At 43.8% G+C, this 26,075-nt stretch overlaps 1 protein-coding gene across 1 annotated transcript in view; it reads left to right on the top strand.

The window, feature by feature from the left end:
- LOC126204369 (fatty acyl-CoA reductase 1-like) overlaps positions 1 to 24,749 on the top strand; it is a 101,936-nt gene extending 77,187 nt beyond the window's left edge. Inside the window, exon 7 of the mRNA XM_049938743.1 lies at positions 24,614 to 24,749. Coding sequence (XP_049794700.1) covers positions 24,614 to 24,749 — 136 coding nt within the window. The remainder of the gene's footprint in view (positions 1 to 24,613) is intronic.
- Positions 24,750 to 26,075: the final 1,326 nt, after the last annotated feature.

The raw sequence follows: 26,075 nt of genomic DNA on the forward strand, positions 1-26,075 counted from the left end.
CAAAACGTTATTGAGCCAGATCGCTGGTCGATCATCAGCGATCATCTTTGGTGCGTCCCCGAGAATGAGCATCTTTGTGTTTTCGGCTGGGGCGCACGGGACGGCGAGAGGCAGTCGGTTTGGGGCGGCCGGTCAGACTGGCGAGTTGTGGCTCGGGCGTAAGCACATGTGTGATGGTCTGTTACGCTGGGGCCGTTTGCTAATCGTGAAACTCCTGCGGCGGTTACTGGTTGCCTGGAAGGCATTTAATATAAGGTTTTTTGGATATATGTTAGTGGGGGGGGGGGGGGGGGGGTACTGATTCAATTTTGCTTTTCTCTTTCTTTGAACTACGGAGAATTGTTTAGTTTATCTGGTTATTGGCTTAACTCGCGCTTCACGCACTAAATCAGCTGATATTAAAATTGTTTTTTTTGTTTTTTATTCCTGTTTAATGTCAGACAGATTCAAATGTAGCTTCATTTATCTTATTTGAAATAAATGTGCTGGATTGACCTTAATGAATTATGTGCAATCGAAGTAAGGGACCCAGTCCTTCGTTAGTGCTTAGTGGCGTGTGGCGTGTGGTTCGGGTTGTGAGCCCCGGCCCCGGACCAGTTATGACCTCTTGCTTAACTTCATCCACGTGTAGAAAGCAATACAGCAGATATTCTGCGTGGCATGAATTCGAACAGAATCTTGCTAGGTTTCCGTTCGTAAGTGGCATTTGGATGTCAAGGCACAAGTCACGAAAGTCCGGTCAGCTACGGGCCAGTGGTTAGAGAGCATGGAACTGGCACCCACACCATCCCAGACATTTTTCATCGCCTTCAGGTCAGGTGAATTTGGTAGTAAAAACACCAGCATTTTACCATCCTGTCCCTCTAACCATTGTACCACTATTCTAGCCTCATAACAGGACAATCACCCTGCTGATAGATGCCATGACCATCGTGGAAGACATCCAGCATACAGTAATGTTCGCGTGAGCCATGGGTGTCATGGTGCCTGTGGTTAGTACCACAGGTGCCACGGAATGTCCACCATAGCATAATACTGCACCCATAATCCCAGATCCGTGGTGTGGTGGCAGTTTCCAACAGCTGTTAGCTTGGATACTGGCGTATCTGAACACTACTACCACAAACAACAAACGTGATACATCTGATTGGGTGACATGTTTTCATTTCATTGGTGTACGATCCAGTGTCAATGATCCTCCCCCCCCCCCCCCCCTCCCCCGCGTCGTAATTGACAATGTCGTTTGGTCAACGCTAAGGTCGCCTGCTGTGGATCCTCACGTTCACCAATGTGCACTGAACAGTTTGGTCCGAAGCACTTGCGCCTGTCTGTACCAGCACTGTAGTCAGATACGCCACATATGCTCACGTAACCTGCTTTACAGAGTGGGCAACTTTCTGCTGTGAGGCGCTGACGACCACATCTTGTCGCCTACTTCTGGTTTCTCCATTTCTCAACCATTTTCCTCAGATGATCGCGACTATAGCTCAGAATAAGTCACCCAGCTTCCCCTTTTCTCAGAAGCTCGTTTACAGGTACCTGCCTGAAACAACCTGACCATTGTCAGTGGATTTCCCCGTTTGCGATGATTCGCCATTCTCCTCTGCTCTGCTCATACACATACCTTCGATACTGCGCAGCGCCATCAGTCGGCATTGTGTCTGGCGGTAGTTAATATATATTTTGTATGTACAATGCAAGAAGATATGTAGCACAAGAATGTAACCGTTTCATATTCTAACACTCGTGTTCTACAGTACCTATTGATCAAGTCAGTCATCCTCCCTGTTCTCCTTACAGATAGTATTGCGAGAGTATTCAGAAATATTTTCGGTTAGAGCTATAGAATTATCCAATATTTATTTCATAAGAATTCTGAGTATTACGGAAATTTTCATTGTACCAGTAGATTAAAATTTTGTACTGTAAGTTGTCACATTATCCCTCTCGTTGACCTAGATAGAGAATAAAATAAGACCACACCCCTTTATTTTGAGATTCTCATCATAGTGGCGTTGTGATTTTCTCACTTGTCATTTCATTAATTGAACGCAAGCTAGGAACTTTAGCCAGCAGAGAAGGCGAATGGGGACATCTTTACAACATTAGAATACACAAGGTAAGAAAACGTCGCATTCCACCGATATAGGGAAGAAGAAAATTGCTAGACATATTGACTACAAATTCCTCAGAGTAACCCTCCACACGCAACAGTTTCCAAACGACGATTCAGACACACTAAGGAGTAATGGCAGGGCCATTCCATCTCACACCATAATTAGTTAACTATTTAGGAAGTGTTGGATACTGCTACAACCAATTTCTTCACTCCTTTTCCACCTTCATATTGCATATCGACTTATTGATGAAAGGTAGCCAGCCGTCTACATTTTGCCATCAGACAGTACGTTACGTTTCTGAATTCTCACAACACTTGCTCACCCCCTGCATTGCTGCTCTTCCGTCTTCAATCTCCTTATTAACTTATCGATAACATGTAGGCAGTCAGTTAGAGTTTTTAATAATTGAAGATACAAAAGACACACTTGTTATCTCTCACTTGCACTGACTCGACACTTTTAATGCTGCTCCTCCTTCTTCTACCTCCATGTTGGCTCACTGAATGGACAGAGATTTGCAGAATGGACCAGAATTTTGGAGAATAATTGCTCAAATAAATGTCTGGCCATCCAGGTAAAGGAATTCTGTGGTTTAACTAAATAGCTTCAGGCAAATTCAAGTATGAAAAGGGCGCAGTCAGTATTCTTCCCTATCCTTTTGTAATCCAAACTTGCTCTCCGACACCATTGTCTTCACTGTCGACAGGACCTTAAACTCTAACTCTCAAAACTGCCTAATTGATAATAGGTAGATAATCGTCTGCAACTCGCAATAATACAATAAGGTACACTTCCCATTTCTTAGTTACACTCACTCCCCCTTTCGTCACTATTCTACTATCTTGAATCTCTAAATTGACATATTAATAACAGGTAGGCGTTCTCCATCACCCAATAAGCTACGTTTCTGATCCCTCACCTGCGCTCCCTCATCCTTCATCAGTCTCCATATTGACTTACCCAGCGTGGTGGTGCAGAGTTGAATTTGGGTTTGCGAGAATGGTGATTCAAATACCCCTGCAGCCTTACCAAATTAGGTATTCCTTGGCTTCTGTAGATCACTCCAGGCAAATGCAAAGGTAGTGCCTTGGAAAGGAGCATGGCGTTATCACTCCTCCTTCCGTAATATTAGTTTTTAGATTGCCTCCAACCAGCTCGCCTCTGTAAGGACGTTAAATTCCAATTACCAGTGCTGACTTATCGATAGTAGGCTGCCAAATGCTGATATCCAGGAAAATGCCAGTATGGGATCTTTGAAAAAGCTATCGCCAATTTCCTTCCCCAATGTTTCATAATCCAGGGTTGAGCCACTTCTCTAATGATCTGTCATTACAATTTCAATATCGAATGTTTCATAACAGACTGCCAGTCGTCTATATTTCTTTATAATACACCTAAGAGAAAAAAAAAACGACGAACCACGAATGAATAATCTGAACGGGACGGAAACAGGTAGATGTGATGTACACTTGACAGGAAAAAAAGTGTTTCACTGCCGAATACAACCAACATAACGTAGCTGTGTTTCAGGTCCTCTAAACACCAAAACCCCGTGGGGTACAGTCGTTTGACTACACACACTGGGTACCGCAAGAGACTACTAGAGACCAAAGATCTTTATCGCAGTCAGTCTAAGCGTCAACTAAAATCGTCATACAAAACATATTATAAAACACGTTCTTAGCGATGAGACACCCCATAACACTCATAATAAACTAATCTTAATTACAACAAGTGATATCCCAAAAGCTCTGAGAAAACGGATTATTTTACATATATCGTACAGTAATCCTTAGTCAAAATTAAATACTTGAGACGATATATGGAGTTACAAAGCTGTACGGCAATTGGAAAAAAAATTTTCGCTCTCAAAAAGGTTTTCCATCCCCGTGCTGAACGTCGCTCAACTTCGAGTTGCTCTGGAAACTTGATATTGCACGAACCAGTAAAAAAACACGAATAACGAAAACAAGCACTCTAAAAAAATGTTCAAATGTGTGTGGAATCTTATGGGACTTAACTGCTACGGTCATCAGTCCTTAAGTTTACACACTACTTAACCTAAATTATCCTAAACAAACACACACACCCATGCCCGAGGGAGGACTCGAACCTCCGCTGGGACCAGCCGCACAGTCTATGACCGCAGCGCGTCAGACCGCTCGGCAAATCTCGCGCGGCCAAGCACTCAACGGAAATCTCAACATTAACAGCGAATCACCAGTAATATCATTGTTCTCGTCAACAGCTAAGTGTACACAAATTTGAACTTTAAATGACATGACCAACGTCGTCGTTCTGGACCTGGATTCAAACCCAGCACCTATAGCCATTGCTAACTAAGCTAAGCTTTCTTTGTGCCTTATTGAGACCCGATAACGAAGCATAAGGAGACGTGAAGTATAGACGTTTGCATCAGTATTAGTTATCAATTCAGATCCTGAAAATAAATGACGAAAATGTTTGTACTGCACTGGGAATCCTGTCATAACAGTTACCTTCCTGGGAACTACCCCCAACGACGTTTAATATGGTATCATTCACAAGGAATTGGTATACTCATGTTTAAAATTGAAAAGCCATCATGTAAAGCTTGTAACAGGGATGCGAACCCAACACCTAATAGGATTGTTAACGAAGTACGTAAAATCAGAAGTTAAATATCAAATGTTTTCACCAATAGTGAGCTGTTGGAACCTTAAATGACGATAGAATTGATTTTGCCTGACTGGGATTCGAACCCAGCATCTAGCGCCGTCGTTTTCTAGCCAGGAACACACGATAAATAGCTATTGTCGGTTCACCAGTGGCGAGATGTGCGCGTGTTTAGCTAGACATCAGGCGACGAAAAGTTCTGTGCTGCATGGAATTCAAACCCTGCACACGTGGTCATGAAGACTCTTTAACTATCAAATTCTTTTTTCCAGTAATAGCTAGGAGTGGCATGTTTGTACTTTCAATGATGTGGTGGAAAATACTCTGCTGGTTAGAAGTTGAATCCACAACATATCGTCGTTGGTGATCACAACGAACACAACGTCAAACCCAAATCAGTTTTCGCCAGTAGGACGGAGAGAAATGTTTGAATTTGAAAAGATGTAAGGAAACGTTTGATCTTGTAATGATGTGATAAAAAGCTCATCATGTGGCTGTGAGGTGAAACGAACACGTTACAGCTGACGGCGCACGAAGAGACGTTGAAAATGCAACTAGTTTTCACCAGTAGTTCGGAGTGCTTGAAATGAAATAATGAAAATTTTGTGCTGATCAGGATTCTAAACCAGACAGGTGCCTTTCGAGGAGGCCTAGAAGAGTTTGCAATCTTGGGGAAAGTGAAATCGAATTCGAATCCCAGTCCAGCACCACAATTTCCAACGTCTCATTTTCAAATAAAGTAAGAGCCTTGTGTACTTACATGGCCATTTCTTCATTAAATGAAATACGTTTTCTAGTTTACGACTTCCTGGTGACAGAGCCTCTGCCTTCCGGGGTTTCTCCACCTGTAACAGCTCAAACGAATGCCGCTCTGCCCCAGTCGGCAGCAAAGGGATGTTATCTTTACTGCGGATACAGAACTACGGAGCTTACTGGCGTTCTGCACATCGCGTTACTAGGGGTGAAGAAACTTGTGTTTGTTAAAAATCTACGCCTGACGTGAGATGTGAACCTACACGTTTTACACACCAATACAAGATTAATCCACCAGACCACACAACCCCCTGCCAAACACATAATTATGAATTGCTGAGTATTCATTTGGATGTTGATGCAGATGTCAAGGGAAGGGTAACAGGAAGGAGGGCGGGATCTGGGAATGGATTTCAAAAAAAGGTTCAAATGGCTCTGAGCACTATGGGACTTAACGTCTGAGGTCATCAGTCCCCTAGAGCTTAGAACTACTTAAACCTAACTAACCTAAGGACATCACAAACATCCAGTTGATGCCAATCGTGGAGAGCCGCTGCTGAACAAATGCAGACTTGTGACGTGGAGAATGGTCCTCTTGCAATTTCTCGTTGCAGTGGTATGTGGTACCCCATACCGTCTGCCAGCTTCTCTGACGGAACATCCTCCTTCTTCAATGAGGGTGACGACTGTATCTCGAATAGACCTCTCCCAGTGAGCCATTATGTCAGACAGCCTGATGTGAATATCTACCTGCCGCTCTTACACTGATGCCAGGAGAGGAGGTAAACATATTTACGTCAAATGGAGCGGCAGAGGCAGAGGCATGCGGCGCAGCCGTGCTGGCTCGTCCCGGGCTGTTGGCCTACCAACGCCACCGCCAGCTCGCTCACTTCTGTCTCGCCTCGGCCAGCCTGGCTGGCCCGTAGCTCGCGAGTCGCGGCTAGTACAGACCTGGGCCGGAAGGCCACGATCACCCCTTGAAGGATCAAAAGTTACACCTAGCTTACCCAAGTCTGTAGTATAACTTAGCTACAGCTATTATGCTATAACATGTGCAGGCACACCTACAGTTGACGATTCATTCAAATATTTGACGAAAAATACGTTCAAAAATACATTCCTTCTAAACATAGCTACCACAAAATATTTCACCTAGCTAGCAATGACGCAGGAAACTATTCTTCCTTGTAAGCGCTCTGCATTAGATGTAGCCTTAAGAAAACGTGTATTCAGCCACGACAACTAACAATATAAAAGTAAAGCCGGCCGCGGTGGCCGTGGTTCTAGGCGCTTCAGTTCGGAACCGCGCGACTGCTACGGTCGCAGGTTCGAATCCTGCCTCAGGCATGGATGTGTGTGGTGTCCTTAGGTTAGTTAGGTTTAAGTAGTTCTAACTTCTGGGGGACTGATGACCTTGGATGTTAAGTCCCATAGTGCTCAGAGCTATTTGAACCACTTTTTTGTAAAAGTAAACCGGTTTGGCGGCAACTTCTCCAAATAATAGTATTTACGTAGTATATAATACACGTTTTGAGCACTTATAACATGTACTCAGTGTCTCTGAAACAATATGTGCTGCACGACGGAAATTACTTTCTGCTGAGGCACTTCATTTACATCTCAATGATACACGACTACTAGAGAACATTACTCTTTACGGCAGTCAATCCATTTGTAAATTAACACCACGATATCGCAGATATTAGGCAACACGTCACTAGGGATGTGAAAGGCCTTAAGATTTGCAACCAAACATACTACTCCTAGCTACTACTGAATAAGAATTTGATTATAAACATGTCTTCATAAACATGCGTGTGGCGTTCGACTCTCAGTCAGCATAGACGTTTTCGTCGCCTTATTTCTAGTTAAACGTCGTACATCTCGCTAATGGTGAACCAACATTGGACATTTCTCATCTGTTCCTGGTTAGACAACGACGGCGGTAGGCGTCGGGTTCGAATTCCGGTCAGGCAATACAACTTCAGTCGTCATTTAAGGTTCCAACCTCACTACTGGTGAGAAACTGTGATATCTACATTCTGATTTTACGTACTTATTAAACAATTCGATTAGGTACTGGGTTCGCATCCTTGTCACCAGCATTACATGATGGCATTTCAATTTAAAACATGTGCATCCTTTGTTCCTTGACAATGCAACAATATACAACGTCTTTCGAGATTAATTACCATAAAGGTAATTGCCATGTTAAGGTTCATGGTTTCGTACAAACATTATCGTCATTTCCGTTCAAGTTGAGAATTGATAACCGATACTGGTGTAAACGTCAATATTTGACGTCTCTTTCTGCCTAGTGACTGTTGATTAATGTGAACAATGACATCACTTGTGATTCGCTGTTAATGTTGAGATTTCCGTATAGTGCTTGCCGCCATTAATCGCGTTTTCTTTTAACAGCTTAGTATTACATAAAGTTCATGCGAAACCACTCCCCGTTGAACGCTGAACGACGTTCAGAATGTGTTAGGTAAACCTTTTAGGTAGCAAAGAACTTGTTTCCAATTGCCATACAACGTTATAAATCCACATACTGTCTAAAATATTTAATCGTGCCTAAGGATTACTGAACGATTTATGTGACAGAATTAGTTGTCCCATAACTTCTGAAATGTCACTTATTGTAATTAAGTTTAGTTTACAAACGTTAAGGACTGTCTGATCCCTTCTGTACTATCGTGGTGTTACTTTACATCTGTACGTACTGTCATAAAGACCGGTGTTCTCTAGTAGTCTCTAGCGGTACTCATTGTGTATCTTACAATGACTGTACTGTGGAGGGTTGTGACGATGTGCAACACAGATATGCTATGTTGGTTGCATACATTCAGGTGCAGCCTACACGTTGCAATTCAGGCATGACCCACTTTTTTTGCTGTTGAGTGTACATACACAGACCAACAGATGATTATAGTTTTAGAAACTTTGGACGATATATGCAAGAAGAAGACCTTCATGAATTGAGCAAGTCAGTAACAGATTAGTCCACATCTGGCCCTTAGCATAGAGTGACAGCATTGTTGGATGTTCTCCTCAGGGACATCGTCCCAAATCCTGTCCGATCGACGTGTTAGAACTTCAAACTCCCGAGCTGGTTGGTGAGCCCTGCCCATACGCTCCAAATATTGTCATTTAGGAAGGCATCAGGCGACCTTGCTGGCTAAGGTAAGTTTTGGTTCAAATGGTTCAAATGGCTCTGAGCACTATGGGACTTAACATCTGTGGTCATCAGTCCCCTAGAACTTAGAACTACTTAAACCTAACTAACCTAAGGATGTCACACACATCCATGCCCGAGGCAGGATTCGAACCTGCGACCGTAGCAGTCGCGCGGCTCCGGACTGAGCGCCTAGAACCGCGAGACCACCGCGGCCGGCGGTAAGTTTTGGCAAGCACAAAGACAAGGAGTAGAAACTGTTGCCGTGAGCAGGCCAGCATTATCTTGCTGAATTATAAACCCAGGGTTGCCTACCATGAAGGAACACAAAACGGAGCACAGAATATCGCCGACGAAATGCTGTGCTGTAGGGGCAGTCACCCTGGACTACCATTCGTGGTTGTCGGGCCGTATGTCGATCGACAGTCGGGTCAGGTTGGTATACCATTGCTGTCTGGGACGTCTCGTGACAAGTCTTCGCCGGTCACTGGGGCTGAATCCGGAGCGAGACTCGTCACTGCAGCCAGTTTCACTCTAGTCAATGAGAGTCTGGTTTGAAAACGTGTATGGAGACTCCGAGGACAGCCGTGGGATACCAGCCCGACTGTTGCCTGCCATACAGCCCGATAATCAGGAGCGGTGATCTGGAGTGCCATTTATTTTCTTATCAGGACCCCTCTAGTTGTCATCCGTGACAACCCTACAATACAGCGGTACGTCGACGATATTGTACACTCCGTTCTGTGGCCCTTCATGGCAAGCCATTCTAGGCTTATATTTGAGCAGGCAAGAGATTCCATCGCTTGTCTTCATGCTTGCCAAAACCTACCTTGGCCAGCAAGATCACCGGATCTCTCCCAAAAAAAAAAAAAAAAAAAAAAAAGGAACATTATGGGTAGACCCCTCCGACTAGCTCGGGATTTTGACGATCTAACGGACCATTAGGGGAGACGTTTGGCGTGTATCCTTTAGAAGCACAGCCAACAACTTTGTCAATTAATGCCAAGCTGAATAACTTCTTGGATGAGGGCCAGAGGTGGACTATTGACTTTCTCAAAGTGTGAAGATTTTTCTCTTGAAAAAAATCACCGATTTTTTTCTGAAATTGTAATAATTTATTTGTTTATTTATTTATTCATTAACATTACAGAGTGACTATTACAGACTGATAACTATCGAGGATCGTTTCCTTCCAAAAACTAGTAACAAGCTGCAGAGATGGACTCTTCATCTTTTTCTACAGCTTCTCTCAGCGCTGTTACTTTTCTTGTTTTTTACATAACTAAATTGCTAGTTAGAAATGGGATGCGTTAAGTACATTTTGGAAAAGGAAAACAAATTTTACCATATACTTAAGAAGAAAATAATAGACGAAAAGAAACATTTAGCCAATAAAAGAGTTCCGTGTACCTGGATATTTTGAGTGGTAGGGCTTCAGTATACACTTCGAGCCTGTCTCACGTGAAACAGGATATTATGTTCTAATATGGTCACCATTATATGTATGTATGTCGTGAGATTAGCACTATGTGGTTTGTGTATCAGTTATGACAGTACCATTTGTTTCCGCAGTTACTTCCACATTCTGCCTATGCCATAAGTGGGAGAGAGACTTGGATATATGGCCTTGTACGCATAGAACTGTATCGTTGACTATCGATTGTCGCCTCTGCCGAGCGTAGAGAAACAGCGGAGAGTCGTGGCGTAGCTTTCGTGGAGCGTGGGCGGAGTGTTGTGTTGATGCCGTAGCTGCCGCACGTATCACAAGTTATGGTGAAGTAATTTAAAATGTTTGCCACGCAAGTTTTGCATTTAATTTCAATGTTCACGACGCAGTTTCAATGTCTGTCCAAAATGTGATATTCCTCGATTTCGTGTGTCGTGTCGGGAGAACAACAATCAACCGCGTCGCAACGGTTACGGAATCATAATGTGGACTGGTATGATCGTAACTGCTAGTTCTTGACTGGCTGAATATCACGAGCGCAGGTTCTGTCTCGTTCTTATATCGTACACGAAATTATATGGAGCATACCCTCGTGTTATAAGCTAATCAATTGTTTAGTACTGTTGAAAGAACTGTGCCAGTCGTCGACTAATAAAACATCCGTTGAACGGTGATTATTTTGTGTTCCTCGCACCGTGTTTTTGCTTTGGGTACCATCGTGTAGACAGCAACCATATACGTCATAATGGACACGTACTTACAGTCCATTGTGGAATAATGTCAATTGTGAGCAGTGCAGCCCCCCCCCCCCCCTGTGCGAGTGTTTAATGGAATGCAGTGAATTCTGCCAGATCAGCTTGGTATTGTTGGTGTGAGTGGCTTCTCTTCCTGCTCCCTGCTAGACAATAGTTATTACAGGACACATCATAGTAGGCAGCGCTGAGAGCAGCCGATCAATCGCCGCGGGTAGGATCCGGTACGTGGGTTTAAGCATACGGTCGTTAAATATACATCCCCGTTTCTGTGTCCGGGGAGTGTTGTACAGTCTAGAGCGCTAAAGGCTAGCTTTTATTAGCACAGCATATCTACCCCCTTTCCTCCCGGGCGTGTTTCAGCGTCGAGCCTCGTCTTTCCGAAGGGTTGTTGTTGTTGTTGTTGTTGTTGTTGTGGTCTTGTCCTGAGACTGGTTAGATGCAACTCTCCATGCTACTCTATCCTGTGCAAGCTTCTTCATCTCCCAGTACCTACTGCAACCTACATCCTTCTGAATCTGTTTAGTGTATTCATCTCTTGGTCTCCCTCTAAATTTGTGATCCCCTGATGCCTCAGAACATGTCCTACCAACCGGTCCCTTCTTCTTGTCAACTTGTACCACAAACTCCTCTTCTCCACAATTCTTTTCAATACCTCCTCATTAGTTATGTGATCTACCCATCTAATACTCAGCATTCTTCTGTAGCACCACATTTCGAAAGCTTCTATTCTCTTCTTGTCCCAACTACTTATCGTCCATGTTTCATTTCCATACAAGGCTACACTCCATACAAATACTTTCAGAAACGACTTCCTGACACTTAAACCTATACCCGATGTTAACAAATTTCTCTTCTTCAGAAACGCTTTCCTTCCCATTGCCAGTCTACATTTTATATCCTCTCTACTTCGACCATCATCAGTTATTTTACTCCCCAAATAGCAAAACTCCTTTACTACTTTAAGTGTCTCATTTCCTAATCTAATTCCCTCAGCATCACCAGACTTAATTCGCCTACATTCCATTATCCTCGTTTTGCTTTTGTTGATGTTTATCTTATCCCCTCCTATCATGACACTGTCCATTCCGTTCAACTGCTCTTCCAAGTCCTTTGCTGTCTCTGACAGAATTACAATGTCATCGGCGAACCTCAAAGTTTTTATTTCTTCTCCATGGATGTTAATACCTACACCAATTTTTTTCTTTTGTTTCCTTTACTGCTTGCTCAATATACAGTTTGAATAACATTGGGGAGAGGCTACAACCCTGTCTCACTCCCTTCCCAACCACTGCTTCCCTTTCATGTCCCTCGACTCTTATAACTGCCATCTGGTTTCTGTACAAATTGCAAACAGCCTTTCGCTCCCTGTATTTTACCCCTGCCACCTTTAGAGTTTGAAAGAGAGTATTCCAGTCAACACTGTCAAAAGCTATCTCAAATGCTAGAAAGTCTACAAATGCTAGGAACGTAGGATTGCCTTTCCTTAATCTTTCTTCTAAGATAAGTCGTTCCAACATTTCCACGGAATCCAAACTCATCTTCCCCGAGGTCGGCTTCTACCACTTTTTCCATTCGTCTGTAAGGAATTCGCGTTAGTATTTTGCAGCTGTGACTTATTAAACTGATAGTTCGGTAATTTTCACATCTGTCAACACCTGATTTCCTTGGGATTGGAATTATTATATTCTTCTTGAAGTCTGAGGTTATTTCGCCTGTCTCATACATCTTGCTCACCAGATGGTAGAGTTTTGTCAGTACTGGCTCTCCCAAGCCCGTCAGTAGTTCTAATGGAATGATGTCTACTCCCGGAGCCTTGTTTCGACTTAGGTCTTTCAGTGCTCTGTCAAGCTCTTCACGCAGTATCGTATCTCCCATTTCATCTTCATCTACATCCTCTTCCATTTCTATAATATTGTCCTCACGTACATCGAACTTGTATAGACCCTCTACAGACTCCTTCCAGCTTTCTGCTTTCCCTTCTTTGCTTAGAACTGGGTTTCCATCTGAGCTCTTGATATTCATACCAGTGGCTCTCTTTTCTCAAAGGTCCTGTAGGCAGTATCTATCTTGCCCCCAGTGAGATAAGCCTCTACATCTTTACATTTGTCCTCTAGCCATACCTGCTTAGCCATTTTTCACTTCCTATCGATCTCATTTTTGAGACGTTTGTATTCCTTTATGCCTGTTTCATGTAATGCATTTTTATATTCTCTCCTTTCATCAATTAAATTCAATATTTCTTCTGTTACCCAAGGATTTCTACTAGCCCTCGTCTTTTTACCTACTTGAACCTCTGCTGCCTTCACTACTTCATCCCTCAGAGCTACCCATTCTTCTTCTACTGTATATCTTTCCCCCATTATTGTCAATTGTTCCCTTATGCTCTCCCTGAAACTCTGTACAACCTCTGGTTTAGTCAGTTTATCCAGGTCCCATCTCCTTAAATTCCCACCTTTTTGCAGTTTCTTCAGTTTTAATCTACAGGTCATAACCAATAGATTGTGGTCAGAGTCCACATCTTCCCTTGGAAATGTCTTACAATTTAAAACCTGGTTCCTAAATCTCTGTCTTACCATTATATAATCTATCTGATACCTACTAGTATCTCCAGGATTCTTCCACGTATATAACCTTCTTTTATGGTTCTTGAACCAAGTGTTAGCTACGATGAAGTTATACTCTGTGCAAAATTCTACCAGACGACTTCCTCTTTCATTTCTTAACCCCAATCCACATTTACCTACTATGTTTCCTTCCCTCCCTTTTCCTACTCTCGAATTCCAGTTACCCATGACTATTAAATTTTCGTCTCCCTTCACTACCTGAATAATTTCTTTTATCTCATCATACAGTTCATCAATTTCTTCATCCTCTGCAGAGCTAGTAGGCATGTAAACTTGTGCTACTATAGTAGGCATGGGCTTCGTGTCTATCTTAGCCACAATAATGCGTTCACTATGCTGTTTGTAGTAGCTTACCCTCACTCCTATTTTTTATTCATTATTAAACCTACTCCCGCATTACCCCTATATGATTTTGTATTTATAACCCTGTATTCACCTGACCAAAAGTCTTGTTCCTCCTGCGATCGAACTCCACTAATTCCCACTATATCTAACTTTAACCTATCCATTTCCCTTTTTAAATTTTCTAACCTACCTGCCCGATTAAGGGATATGACATTCCACACTCCGATCCGTAGAATCCCAGTTTTCTTTCTCCTGATAACATCCTCTTGAGTTGTCCCTGCCCGGAGATCCGAATGGGGGACTATTTTACCTCCGGAATATTTTACCCAAGAGGACGCCATCATCATTTAACCACACAGTAAAACTGCATGCCCTTGGGAAAAATTACGGCTGTAGTTTCCCCTTGCTTTCAGCCGTTCGCAGTACCAACACAGCAAGGCCGGTTTGGTTAGTGTTACAAGGCCAGATCAGTCAATCATCCAGACTGTAGCACCTGCAACTACTGAAAAGGCTGCTGCCCCTCTTCAGGAACCACACGTTTGTCTGGCCTCTCAACAGATACCCCTCCATTGTGGTTGCACCTACGGTACGGCCATCTGTATCGCTGAGGCCCGCAAGCCTCCCCACCAACGGCAGGGTCCATGGTTCATGGAGGGGGTCCGAATCTTATCAAGTGAAGTTGCGTCTTATTATACTGTATATGTATTTCTATGTTGGATATTATAAAATTCACAAGTTTTCAGTTCTCATCTTACATGGTTTACATGTTTACACATTTAGATGTTTGAAAATAACGGTTTGGAGAACCAAAGAATTACATGTTTTACTTTGTAACAACAGAAAAGTCTTTTTTTTTATTTCTTATTACTAAATTATTTCTAAATTCCACGTATGTATTACTTTCAGTATTGCTGTGGTCTTGTGATCTCTACTATGCCGTATACCTATCTGTATATGGTGACACTTTATTATTCGTGTTATCACTTGTGTCTGAACATTCATCCATTTTGATATCGGTGTTTGAATCACTTTTGTGCCATGCATCACGTGATGGTGTAAGATGGTTTGTGGTCATGATCTTGTATGTATGTGGTCGTTACGGCTTATGAGTCTTGTGTAGCGCTCTCGATACGTTATCAGTGATGCAGTTAAGCATGCCCCATTTGTATGGATTCCTTAAAGATTGCCCTTTGTCGTCGACTCTGTCATCGGACTTACGTGTGTTTGAGGGTGGCACATGGTAGTGTTACGTGTCTGGGGGACCGAAGACATGTCCCCATTCACATGTACCACTTTCTCAAAGGCCAAAACGGTGCAAGTGTGTAGCAAGAGGGTCATGGCCCGTCAGGAAGAGTATCATACCGCGGCTTGGGTCAACCTCTCTGGGCCTCCCGACGTTCGCAGGAAACCACGTGACTGCCCCGCCAATCCAAAGCCGTCTCGAAGACACGCCGCGACCGCACGTGAGCGAGGCGCCACCAGGGAGCTGCAACGGAGCCAGCCTAGTCGAGTCAGCCAAAGCCTCAGCGGTTCATAGTCGCGTTTCTGTACTGTGATCATTCATGATGATTAGGTTCTTTTTTTAGACTTGTCGTGAGGTTTGTAAAAACCAGAGTTACTCAGATTACGTATACTTCTAACCATTTCTGCTTTCTAGGTACCTAGCTATTCCTTGGCACCCACCTCTGGCGGATCTGAGGTCCGTAAATCGTTCCTGGCAAATGCCAGGACTGTTGTTTGGAAATGGAATGGCCTTTGCTGCCGTAACATTAGCCTGTGCACTGCATCCAATGACCTTAATCTCCAACTACCAATATTATCGATAATAGGTAATCAGTCGTCCACACATCATCATCACTAGAAACAATAACGTACACCAATGCCTCACTGTATTCCCCTACCCCCACCAGTTCCCGACTCACTTCTTCTTTCCTTTTATGTGTAGCCAGTAGTCTACATTTCTCAATAATACGCAACACCCTTAGTTACTTCTGGCGTTGTCTCTCACCAGGAACAACGCAGTGGCTGACGGCCTTCACTTAACGAAGAGAGCAGTGGCGTTTGCGTAGAGTTGTCAGTGATAACAGACATGCAGCACTGGGTGAAATAACCACAGAAAATGTGGAACGTGTGACGAGTGTCTCAGTTAACAGCTCAGCACAGACTGCAGTGACCGTCCCGGGACCGTGAAAGTATCGGAAAACCGTGGCCTGGCCATGTGAGTCTCGATTTCAATTTGTAAAGGATCACTGTGGGAGTAAGTAAGAATCACCCTCCTATCAAACCGATAGGGGTGGGTGTGGAAAAGGAGTGTAGCCCAAAACGCGAGATTGGTTCGTTGGTTTCGGACGAGAGGACCAAATAGCGAGGTCATCAGTCCCATCTGATTATGGGCGTTACCTTTCAAAGGAACCATTCAGGCATTTCTTGAAGCGTCTGCTGTACAGCGAGCTACGTTAATTTAAGTATTAAGTGTATTTTTTTTACTTGTCACTTCTTCTTCCGTGTGTTTTTGCTTTTAGGAAGCTTTAATTGTCTAGTAATAGTGTTCCATAGATTTCGTGTTTGTTTTGAATACAGTCAGAGAGAGTCCCTGTAGTCAGCCATTGTGCCAGTAGTGTTAGTGTCTGTTTTGAATACTGTCCAGAGACAGGTAGTGCTATTTCCGTTGTTTTCTACAAGAGGTGTCTAGTAACCACAGTTTACTCAACTACCAGCCGCCTTTAGTGAATTAACAGTCTAGTTAAAAGTTGATTAACTCTCTACAGTAAATTGATTTCTTAGGATGGATAGGATGTGTGACTGCTGTGTACGGACGCAGGAGGAGCTGGCCACTGTTCGCGAACAGCTGAACGTGTTGATGGCCGCGGTCAGCCGTCTTCAGGCTGCTGCCTTGGAGTGTAGCGACAGTGGGGAGTCTGGTGCGTCGCATGGTACACCCCAGGTGTTACATGCTTCACCCACTGTCCCTACGGGTAACGGGCGCGGTTGGGCCACCCTCTCCCCAAGGGGAGTGGCGGGTTCAGCGGCGTTCGCGGCTCACGAGGCGGAGGGTAAATGTGGAGGCTGGCCGTGTGGCATCGCCCGCTCTGCCTGTGAGTGGACATGTGGCCGCTCCTTCAGCAAGGTCCGAGCAGGCACAGGGGGGAAGGGGTTTATTAGTTATTGGGAGCTCCAACGTTAGGCGGGTGATGGAGCCCCTTAGGGAAATAGCGGAAAGGTCGGGGAAGAAGGCCAGTGTTCACTCTGTCTGCTTGCCGGGGGGTCTCATCCGAGATGTGGAGGAGGCCCTGCCGGCGGCGATAGAGAGCACTGGGTGCACCCGACTGCAAATTGTTGCTCATGTCGGCACCAATGACTCCTGCCGTCTGGGTTCAGAGGTCATCCTCAGTTCGTACAGGCGGTTGGCGGAGTTGGTGAAGGTGGAAAGCCTCGCTCGCGGGGTGGAGTCAAACTATTTGTAGTATCGTTTCCAGAACCGATCGCGGTCCTCTGGTTTGGAGCCGAGTGGAAGGCTTAAACCAGAGGCTCAGACGATTCTGCGGAGATCTGGGGTGCAAATTTCTCAACCTCCGCTATCTGGTGAAGAAATGTAGTGTCCCTCTGAATAGGTCAGCCGTGCACTACACGCAGGAAGCGGCTACAAGGGTAGCGGAGTATGTGTGGAGTGCACATATGGATTTTTTAGGTTAGAGAATTCCCTCCCTAGGCCCGACGCCTCCTGAGACGCGGCAAGGTAGGAGTAGGCAAAATGCAACAGGGAATAACAATATTAATCTGCTAATAGTAAACTGCAGGAGCGTCGTCCCAGAACTGCTCTCATTAATAAACGGTCACAATGCCCACATAGTACTAGGGACAGAAAGCTGGCTGAAACCAGATGTAAACAGTAATGAAATTCTTAACTCAGGTTGGAATGTATACCGCAGAGACAGGCTGGACAGTGAAGGGGGAGGTGTGTTTATAGCGATAAGATATGCAATAGTATCGAAGGAAATTGACGGAGATCCGAAATGTGAAATAATCTGGGTGAAGGTCACGGTTAAATCAGGCTCAGACATGGTAATTGGATGTCTATATAGGCCCCCTGGCTCAGCAGCTGTTGTGGCTGAGCACCTGAAGGATAATTTGAAAAATATTTCGAGTAGATTTCCCCACCATGTTATAGTTCTGGGTGGAGATTTTAATTTGCCGGATATAGACTGGGAGACTCAAACGTTCATAACGGGTGGCAGGGACAAAGAATCGAGTGAAATATTTTTAAGTGCTTTATCTGAAAACTACCTTGACCAGTTAAACAGACAACCGACTCGTGGCGATAACATATTAGACCTTCTGGTGATAAACAGACCCGAACTATTAGAAACAGTTAACGCAGAACAGGGAATCAACGATAATAAAGTGGTTACTGCATCGATGGTTTGAGCCGTAAATACAAATGTTAAAAAAGGTAGGAAGATTTTTCTGTTTAGCAAAAGTGACAAAAAGCAGATTTCAGCGTACCTGATGGCTCAACACAAAAGTTTTGTTTTAAGTACAGACAGTGTTAAGGATCAGTGGATAAAGTTCAAAACCATAGTACAATATGCGTTAGATGAGTATGTGCCAAGCAAAATCGTAAGAGATGGAAAAGAGCCACCGTGGTACAGCAACCGAGTTAGAAAACTGCTGCGGAAGCAAAGGGAACTTCACAGCTAACATAAACATAGCCAAAGCCTTGCAGACAAACAAAAATTACGCGAAGCGAAATGTAGTGTGAGGAGGGCTATGCGAGAGGCATTCAATGAATTCGAAAGTAAAGTTCTATGTACTGACTTGGCAGAAAATCCTAAGAAATTTTGGTCTTATGTCAAAGCGGCAGGTGGATCAAAACAAAATGTCCAGACACTCTGTGACCAAAATGGTAATGAAACAGAGGATGACAGACTAAAGGCCGAAATACCAAATGTCTTCTTCCAAAGCTGTTTCACAGTGGAAGACTGCACTGTAGTTCCTTCTCTAGACACAGATGACAAAATGGTAGATATCGAAATAGACGACAGAGGGATAGAGGAACAATTAAAATCGCTCAAAAGAGGAAAGGCCGCTGCACCTGATGGGATACCAGATCGATGTTACACAGAGTACGCGAATGAACTTGCCCCCCTTCTTGCAGCGGCGTACCGTAGGTCTCTATAAGAGCGTAGCGTTCCAAAGGGCACAGGTCATCTCCGTTTTCAAGAAGAGACGTCGAACAGATGTGCAGAACTATAGACCTATATTTCTAACGTCGATCAGTTGTAGAATTTTGGAACACGTATTATGTTGGAGTATAATGACTTTTCTGGAAACCAGAAATCTGCTGTGTAGGAACAAGCATGGGTATCGAAAAAGACGATCGTGTGAAACCCAGCTCGCGCTATTCGTCTACGAGACTCAGAGGGCCATAGACACAGGTTCCCAGGTAGATGCCGTGTTTCTTGACTTCCGCAAGGCGTTCGATACAGTTCCCCACAGTCGTTTAATGAACAAAGTAAGAGCATATGGACTATCAGACCAATTGTGTGATTGGATTGAAGAGTTCCTAGATAACAGAACGCAGCATGTCATTCTCAATGGAGAGATGTCTTCCGAAGTAAGAGTGATTTCAGGTGTGCCGCAGGGGAGTGTCGTAGGGCCGTTGCTATTCACAATATACATAAATGACCTTGTGGATGACATCGGAAGTTCACTGAGGCTTTTTGCGGATGATGCTGTGGTATATCGAGAGGTTGTAACAATGGAAAATTGTACTGAAATGCAGGAGGATCTGCAGCGAATTGACGCATGGTGCAAGGAATTGCAATTGGATCTCAATGTAGACAAGTGTAATGTGCTGCGAATACATAGAAAGAAAGATCCCATATCATTTAGCTACAATAAAGCATGTCAGCAACTGGAAGCAGTTAATTCCATAAATTATCTGGGAGTACGCATTAGGAGTGATTTAAAATGGAATGATCATATCAAGTTGATCGTCGGTAAAGCAGATGCCAGACTGAGATTTATTGGAAAAATCCTAAGAAAATGGAATCCGAAAACAAAGGAAGTAGGTTACAGTACGCTTGTTCGCCCACTGCTTGAATACTGCTCAGCAGTGTGGGATCCGTACCAGATAGGGTTGATAGAAGAGATAGAGAAGATCCAACGGAGAGCAGCGCGCTTCGTTACAGGATCATTTAGTAATCGCGAAAGCGTTACGGAGATGACAGATAAACTCCAATGGAAGACTCTGCAGGAGAGACGCTCAGTAGCTCGGTACGGGCTTTTGTTGAAGTTTCGAGAACATACCTTCACCGAGGAGTCAAACAGTATATTGCTCCCTCCTACGTATATCTCGCGAAGAGACCATGAGGATAAAAATCAGAGAGATTAGAGCCCACACAGAGGCATACCGACAATCCTTCTATCCACGAACAATACGAGACTGGAATAGAAGGGAGGACCGATAGAGGTACTCAAGGTACCCTCGGCCACACGTCCTTAGGTGGCTTGCGGAGTATGGATGTAGATGTAGAACAGAAAACCTAAATCAGGATGGCCGGACGTGGGTTCTAACCGTCATCCTCCAGAATGTGTGTCCAATGTGCTAACCACTGCGCCACCTCGCTCGGTCACGACGCGAGAATAGCCATTGTTTGGTCCACCGCTATTCGAGAATGAGAGTAACTAGAATTAGCAACAAGCTTCACACTTAATTTCAGACTTTATGAAATTTCTTCTCGCTGGCGAGCCCCATGAAATGATGAAAGGAAAAAAAAAGTTTAGCACATGCCACATTTTCGCCGGCCGGGGTGGCGCTTCAGCCTGGAACCGCACGATCGCTACGGTCGCAAGTTCGAATCCTGCCTCGGGCATGGATGTCCTTAGGTTAGTTAGGTTTAAGTAGTTCTAAGTTCTAGGGGACTGATGACCTCAGATGTTAAGTCGCATAGTGCTCAGAGCCATTTGAACCATTTCAAACGCCTGCACCAATGAAACTACTATTTTCCGAAAGTTTTTGTACGTATTTTTAGGATTTCTTGCCTTAACTGTTGTTGTACCCTTCCTAGTATGAGTGGGCAAAAGATGGCCCCATAAACACCTTGAAAATATGTGTCTCTCTTAAATCTTCTGGGTTGTTAGGCCGCGTCATATTTCCTTCTAAAATAATTGACATTTCGACCCCTCTGCTGGGATTTTCTTCAGGATATTTCGTTGTCCAATATTTCTAGACCAGTGTCGCGTTCTCTTATAGAGGGGCGTTTTCTCAAGTTTGTGCTGGAAAAGGTGGAGTAGTGGTTAAAATTCTTGTGGCTAACAATGGTGGGCCATCGTCATGGGCTAATATTCCAGCGCTTATGCAGAAGAAGGGACGTTATTAGCTAAACTCTTGTTGATACTATTGGTAGCCCATCGTCATAGAATAGAAACGCACTATTCCACACCCACGCTGGAGAAGGATTACTGGTTCAAATTCCACCTCCTACTTTTGGTTGCCCATCAGCACTGGCTAGATGCGAAACGGACAGAGCAAGAGAGGGGTAATGTTTACCCAGAGTATTATTGTCCTCCGACGTGACTTGCACCGTATTGTTTGTACTGCTCGCACACCACGGCCGCACAATCACTTCCTTGATAGCGGGAAGACACGATGCCGGAAGCCTATGTCCGTCCTCTCTATTGAAATTAGGTGAATTCTTGTAAATTTCAACCGCTTCTGGAACCTTCCTTCTATGAATGTTCGTTTCCTTAGCCAGTGCACGTATGTTATTAAAATCCATACCTCAGCCACAGTTCTCATGATGTTCTCCGTGCCGATTTCACACTTTGTTTTAGCCGCATGTGCCGTTCGTGTTCCCTAATGCGTTCTTTAACAGTTCTTCCTGTTTCGCCCTAATATACATTTCCACAGCCACATATCACTTCACAGAAGCCTGCATTGTGAAGGCAATCAGATGCAGACCTTTTTCGTCAGAAAAGATCTTTTATTTTGTTTTGACTGAAGGAAGAAAGCTGGACACCAGTTTTCTTTACAATTCTGCATATGTGGTCAGTGATCCAGAAATGAATGCTAAGCTAACGGAGTGAGAAGGCTGTTCCTCGTCATTCTTATTAGCGTGATTAATATTCCCCCTAAAAGCCCTGACGATTGAACAACAATCATAGCCATTTGCCTCTATTGTCCTTCTTAAAAATTCTGACTCCGATTCCAGGTTGTCGTCATCGCTTTTATGGAAGACACGTGATGACAGAGATTTGAGCATTGGTTGCTTCTGGGCTGGGTGGCGGTGCGAAGTGGCATCTGTTTGTGTTGGTCGGCTTTCTATACACTCTGTGACCTAGAGTGTCATCAAATCTTCTGTATACCAGCACATCTGGGAACGAGGGATCGATCTCACTCTCAACCTCCAAGGTATTTGATGTAGTGGTGAATCTCATTTAAGAAATTGTGGAACGCATCAAGTTCTTCTTCGCTATGTGGCCATATAGCAGATGTATCAACCAGATAGCTGAGGCAACAAGAAGACTCCAAAGGAGCACCACTTAATGCCTGTTGATCAAAAAGTTCCATAAGAATGTCAGCTGCAACTGACGATATGGGTGAGTCCATAGCAAGGCCGTCAGCCTGGTCATAGAACTGACCAGGAGGAAACAGCTCGAACGAAGACATAATTTAATTAAGTCACAAACATCTGGAGCAACTTTCTCCCTTATGACCTCCATTGTATCTGATACTGGGATGTTAGTAATGAAAATATCACATCGAACCTAGTAAAAATGTCACCTGCAGATATCTTCAGTGTGCGTATAATTTCTAAAAAATGTTTCGATTCTTTGACAAAAGCATTTGTTTTACCAACTAGACGTCTCACTTTGCCAGATAAATGACGTGCTACAAATTAAGTTGGCCAGTTAATCCCACTACGATAGGCCTCAAAGGAACATCTTCTTTATGTATCTTGGGGAGTCCACTCATTCTGGGTGACACGACACAGGTATTCGAGGTGTTACATTCTTTGCAATACGGCTGTCCAATCTGGAGTCTGATATCAGGTTTTGACTTTCCGAATGATTCTGTTCGTCGGATCGGCTTTCAACTTGCGATACACAGGATCAGCGGGTATTTGTTCCATCTTCCTGTGATAATCCACAGCGTCCAAAACAGCGGTAACATTCCCCTTACCCGATTTCGTTACAAAGATGCTTTCGTTTCTCATGAGATCAATGACAGTTTCCCCTTCCTGCGTCTATATTTTGCCTTTCAGAGATTACGATTTCCATAGAACTCTCGACACATGGTGTCTTACTTCTTCGGCCTGCACTTTCGGAAGGCGAAACAAGGGTGCTTCGACGGCACTTACGATTTCTTCAACAGGTATTCTCTTCGGTGTAGTTGCGAAATTCAGACCTTCGCCAGAAGTTAAACAGGAGCTTCATGGAGTACTTCTGACGAGGGATTCACCACTACTCGTTTCGGGTCCACAGTGGCGTCTTCCTTGCGCACTTTAACCGCTACCTTCTCGAAATTCTCGTTTTGTTTCATAGCACTGAAATCCGAAAACCTTGCTGAATGATCAAACGTTAATCAGTCCGCTTTATCCCAGTCCTGGGGTGAGAGAGCTGCCGCCAGTGAAAAGAGAGATCAGTTAAAACGGAGCCAGCATAATTCAAGAGTCTGAGTAATTGCTGGATTCTTTCACGAAGAAGTACTTGTCTCTCCCTTCGGTAAATCCTCCTGGCTTTCACTGTCGGCACTATCACGACACCGGGAGAGAAAGGCCAGATCGCTTAGTAATTTACCTCTTCTTCTGTGGAGGTTTTCCAGTCTTCTGCTGGTGGTAGAAACCTCTTGCTCATACAAGCGTTCTATGTGAGTCTACAGGCTTTCGTAGCCATTGTCGCTAAAGTCAAGAAACTTCTGGGTTGTTACGCTGCGTCATCTCAACCAATAACCATTATCTAACGTATGTGTGGAATAGTGCCTTTCTATCCAATAACGATGGGCTACCAATAGTATCCACAAGAGTTTAGCCAATAACGCCCCTTCTTCTGCATCAGCGCGGGAATATTAGCCTGTGACGATGGCCCACCAATGGTGGCCACAAGAATTTTAACCACCAATCACACACTCGGTGAAACTCCCCTTTATAAGAGGACGCGACACTGGTCTCTGACAGTCTTCTAGCTATAGTGAGCCCCGAAATACCCTGTAGGAAATCCCAGCAGAGGGGTCTAAACGTCGATTATTTTAGAAAGAAATATGACGCTTCCTAACAACACAGAAGATTTTAAATTTAGTGGCACTGGCCACGAAAGCCTGCAGACTTACATATATCTCTCTCTTGTTTTCAAAGCTACTACTTTGAAAATATATGCGTTGCTTCCTCTGAGACAGTAGCTTCCAATAATGTTCAGTTCAGTTTTGTAATTAGTATACGTTAAAAGTGGTGTTTTGTTGTACTGAGTACTGGTGGGTCAGTATGACCCTAATCTAAATTTCTTCCTGTTTTCTGAATGTAACATTTATGGAAATAAAAGGATGAGTGTTACAATGAACCACTGTAATGTATGTGTCCATATTAGTTCTTCATAATTATCCAATACATCAGGTGGAAATTACTTGAGGTCTTTATGACCCCCAGCAAAACTTCGTGAAATAAAAAAAATCCTGATGCTAAGATCCAAGATGTTTGTACCTGGTGGAAATAATGTTGTCTTGAGAAAACTTGCTACAGATTGCAGGCCACGTGGGTCGCAGTTGCACCGCCCCTGCCCCCACTGCTGCCGCTGCCCCCACCACTGCCGGTACCAGGAAGTAATGTCGGTCTACTGATGATATACTACTCTGAGTTCATGTATTACTCATATTGACAACATGATATATTGTTAACGGAATGGATTAACTCCACGTTTCACATATGTTTTCACTTGCTACGACTGGGGAGAAAGAAATAAAATAATCTACACGTGACTGTGTACATGAAACATGCGCAGCAGTGTGGTTCATCATTTAATGAGCGCTGATATAGTGGCTGCTGTCATTGGTAGCCGTTGGGTGGCTAACCGCTCTCTCCACTCACATGTGCTGATTGATTCGAGGACTCGCTGCTTCTCGAGAGAGAGCACCAACTGATTCTAACATGCTCTTTCACCGTGGGCTGATATATCACCTGACAAGCTGACCAGATGCGTAATGAGATATTCGTATCACACATCAACAGCAGAAAGATTTATTACGTGCACAACTCATATCATGGGTTGGAAGACTAGCGTGATGAACAGAAGCCATCCAGCTATGCTGACTTCTGTAACACTCCTCTCCAAATAGGAGTAAGAATACATTTATTTACGGCTATTATTTTCAGATGTGTACACGTTTTCATTCCAACGAAACACTATAAGCCTTGTTTCACTCTAACGAGCCTGTAGATACTTTCCTGGCAGTATGTTTCAGACAGCATAGGAACCATTGCATTAATACTCACAAAAACGCTATTAAACAATACTTCACCCTGATGATCTGCAGATGAGTATGTTTATGCGAAGACAATGCAATTTTGGAGGGGATCTGTTCCATTTCGTATAACCAGCGCTGACAGCAGGGGTGGTTATGGGGCAACTGATCGGTATCTGTAGTCTCTCAATGACATTATTTCTGTCTCTTAGGTAACTCATGGATTTTTGTAGGACTCATACCATGACCACTAAACAGATGATACGTCCATTCTACTTTCATCCAATCTCCTCCATTAACTGAAGGAATGGGGACGTGTAGTTACTTAATATCAAACTATGACTTACATATGTGGGGAAATGATCAAGAAAGCCGTGTGATTATGCACGACTTGTCTGTTGTCCACTGTGGAGAACTGGCTTAAATGTATACAAACGTCAGTGATTTTGATGGATAATGTTGTAATCTTATTTTAGGTTTAGCACATTAGAGAATACCCCAAAAAAAAAAACTATTTATAAACCGCGACTTGATGCGGCAATGGTGTGTATTGCATAGAAAAATATCTGATCCTGGTATCACATTAACCATCTGTAACATACTAATTATAATTCTTACCTACACTGACCACTATTAAGGTATTGAGATTGCAGTGTCAGAATTTAGACTTGGCAGACAGTACTTCCGCTTTTTTCACATAGGGTTAAAAACAATGTTTTATTGCACTCCGCACACAATACTGT

Source organism: Schistocerca nitens, chromosome 9 (assembly GCF_023898315.1).
Source record: "Schistocerca nitens isolate TAMUIC-IGC-003100 chromosome 9, iqSchNite1.1, whole genome shotgun sequence".
NCBI classification, from domain to species: Eukaryota; Metazoa; Arthropoda; class Insecta; order Orthoptera; family Acrididae; genus Schistocerca; species Schistocerca nitens.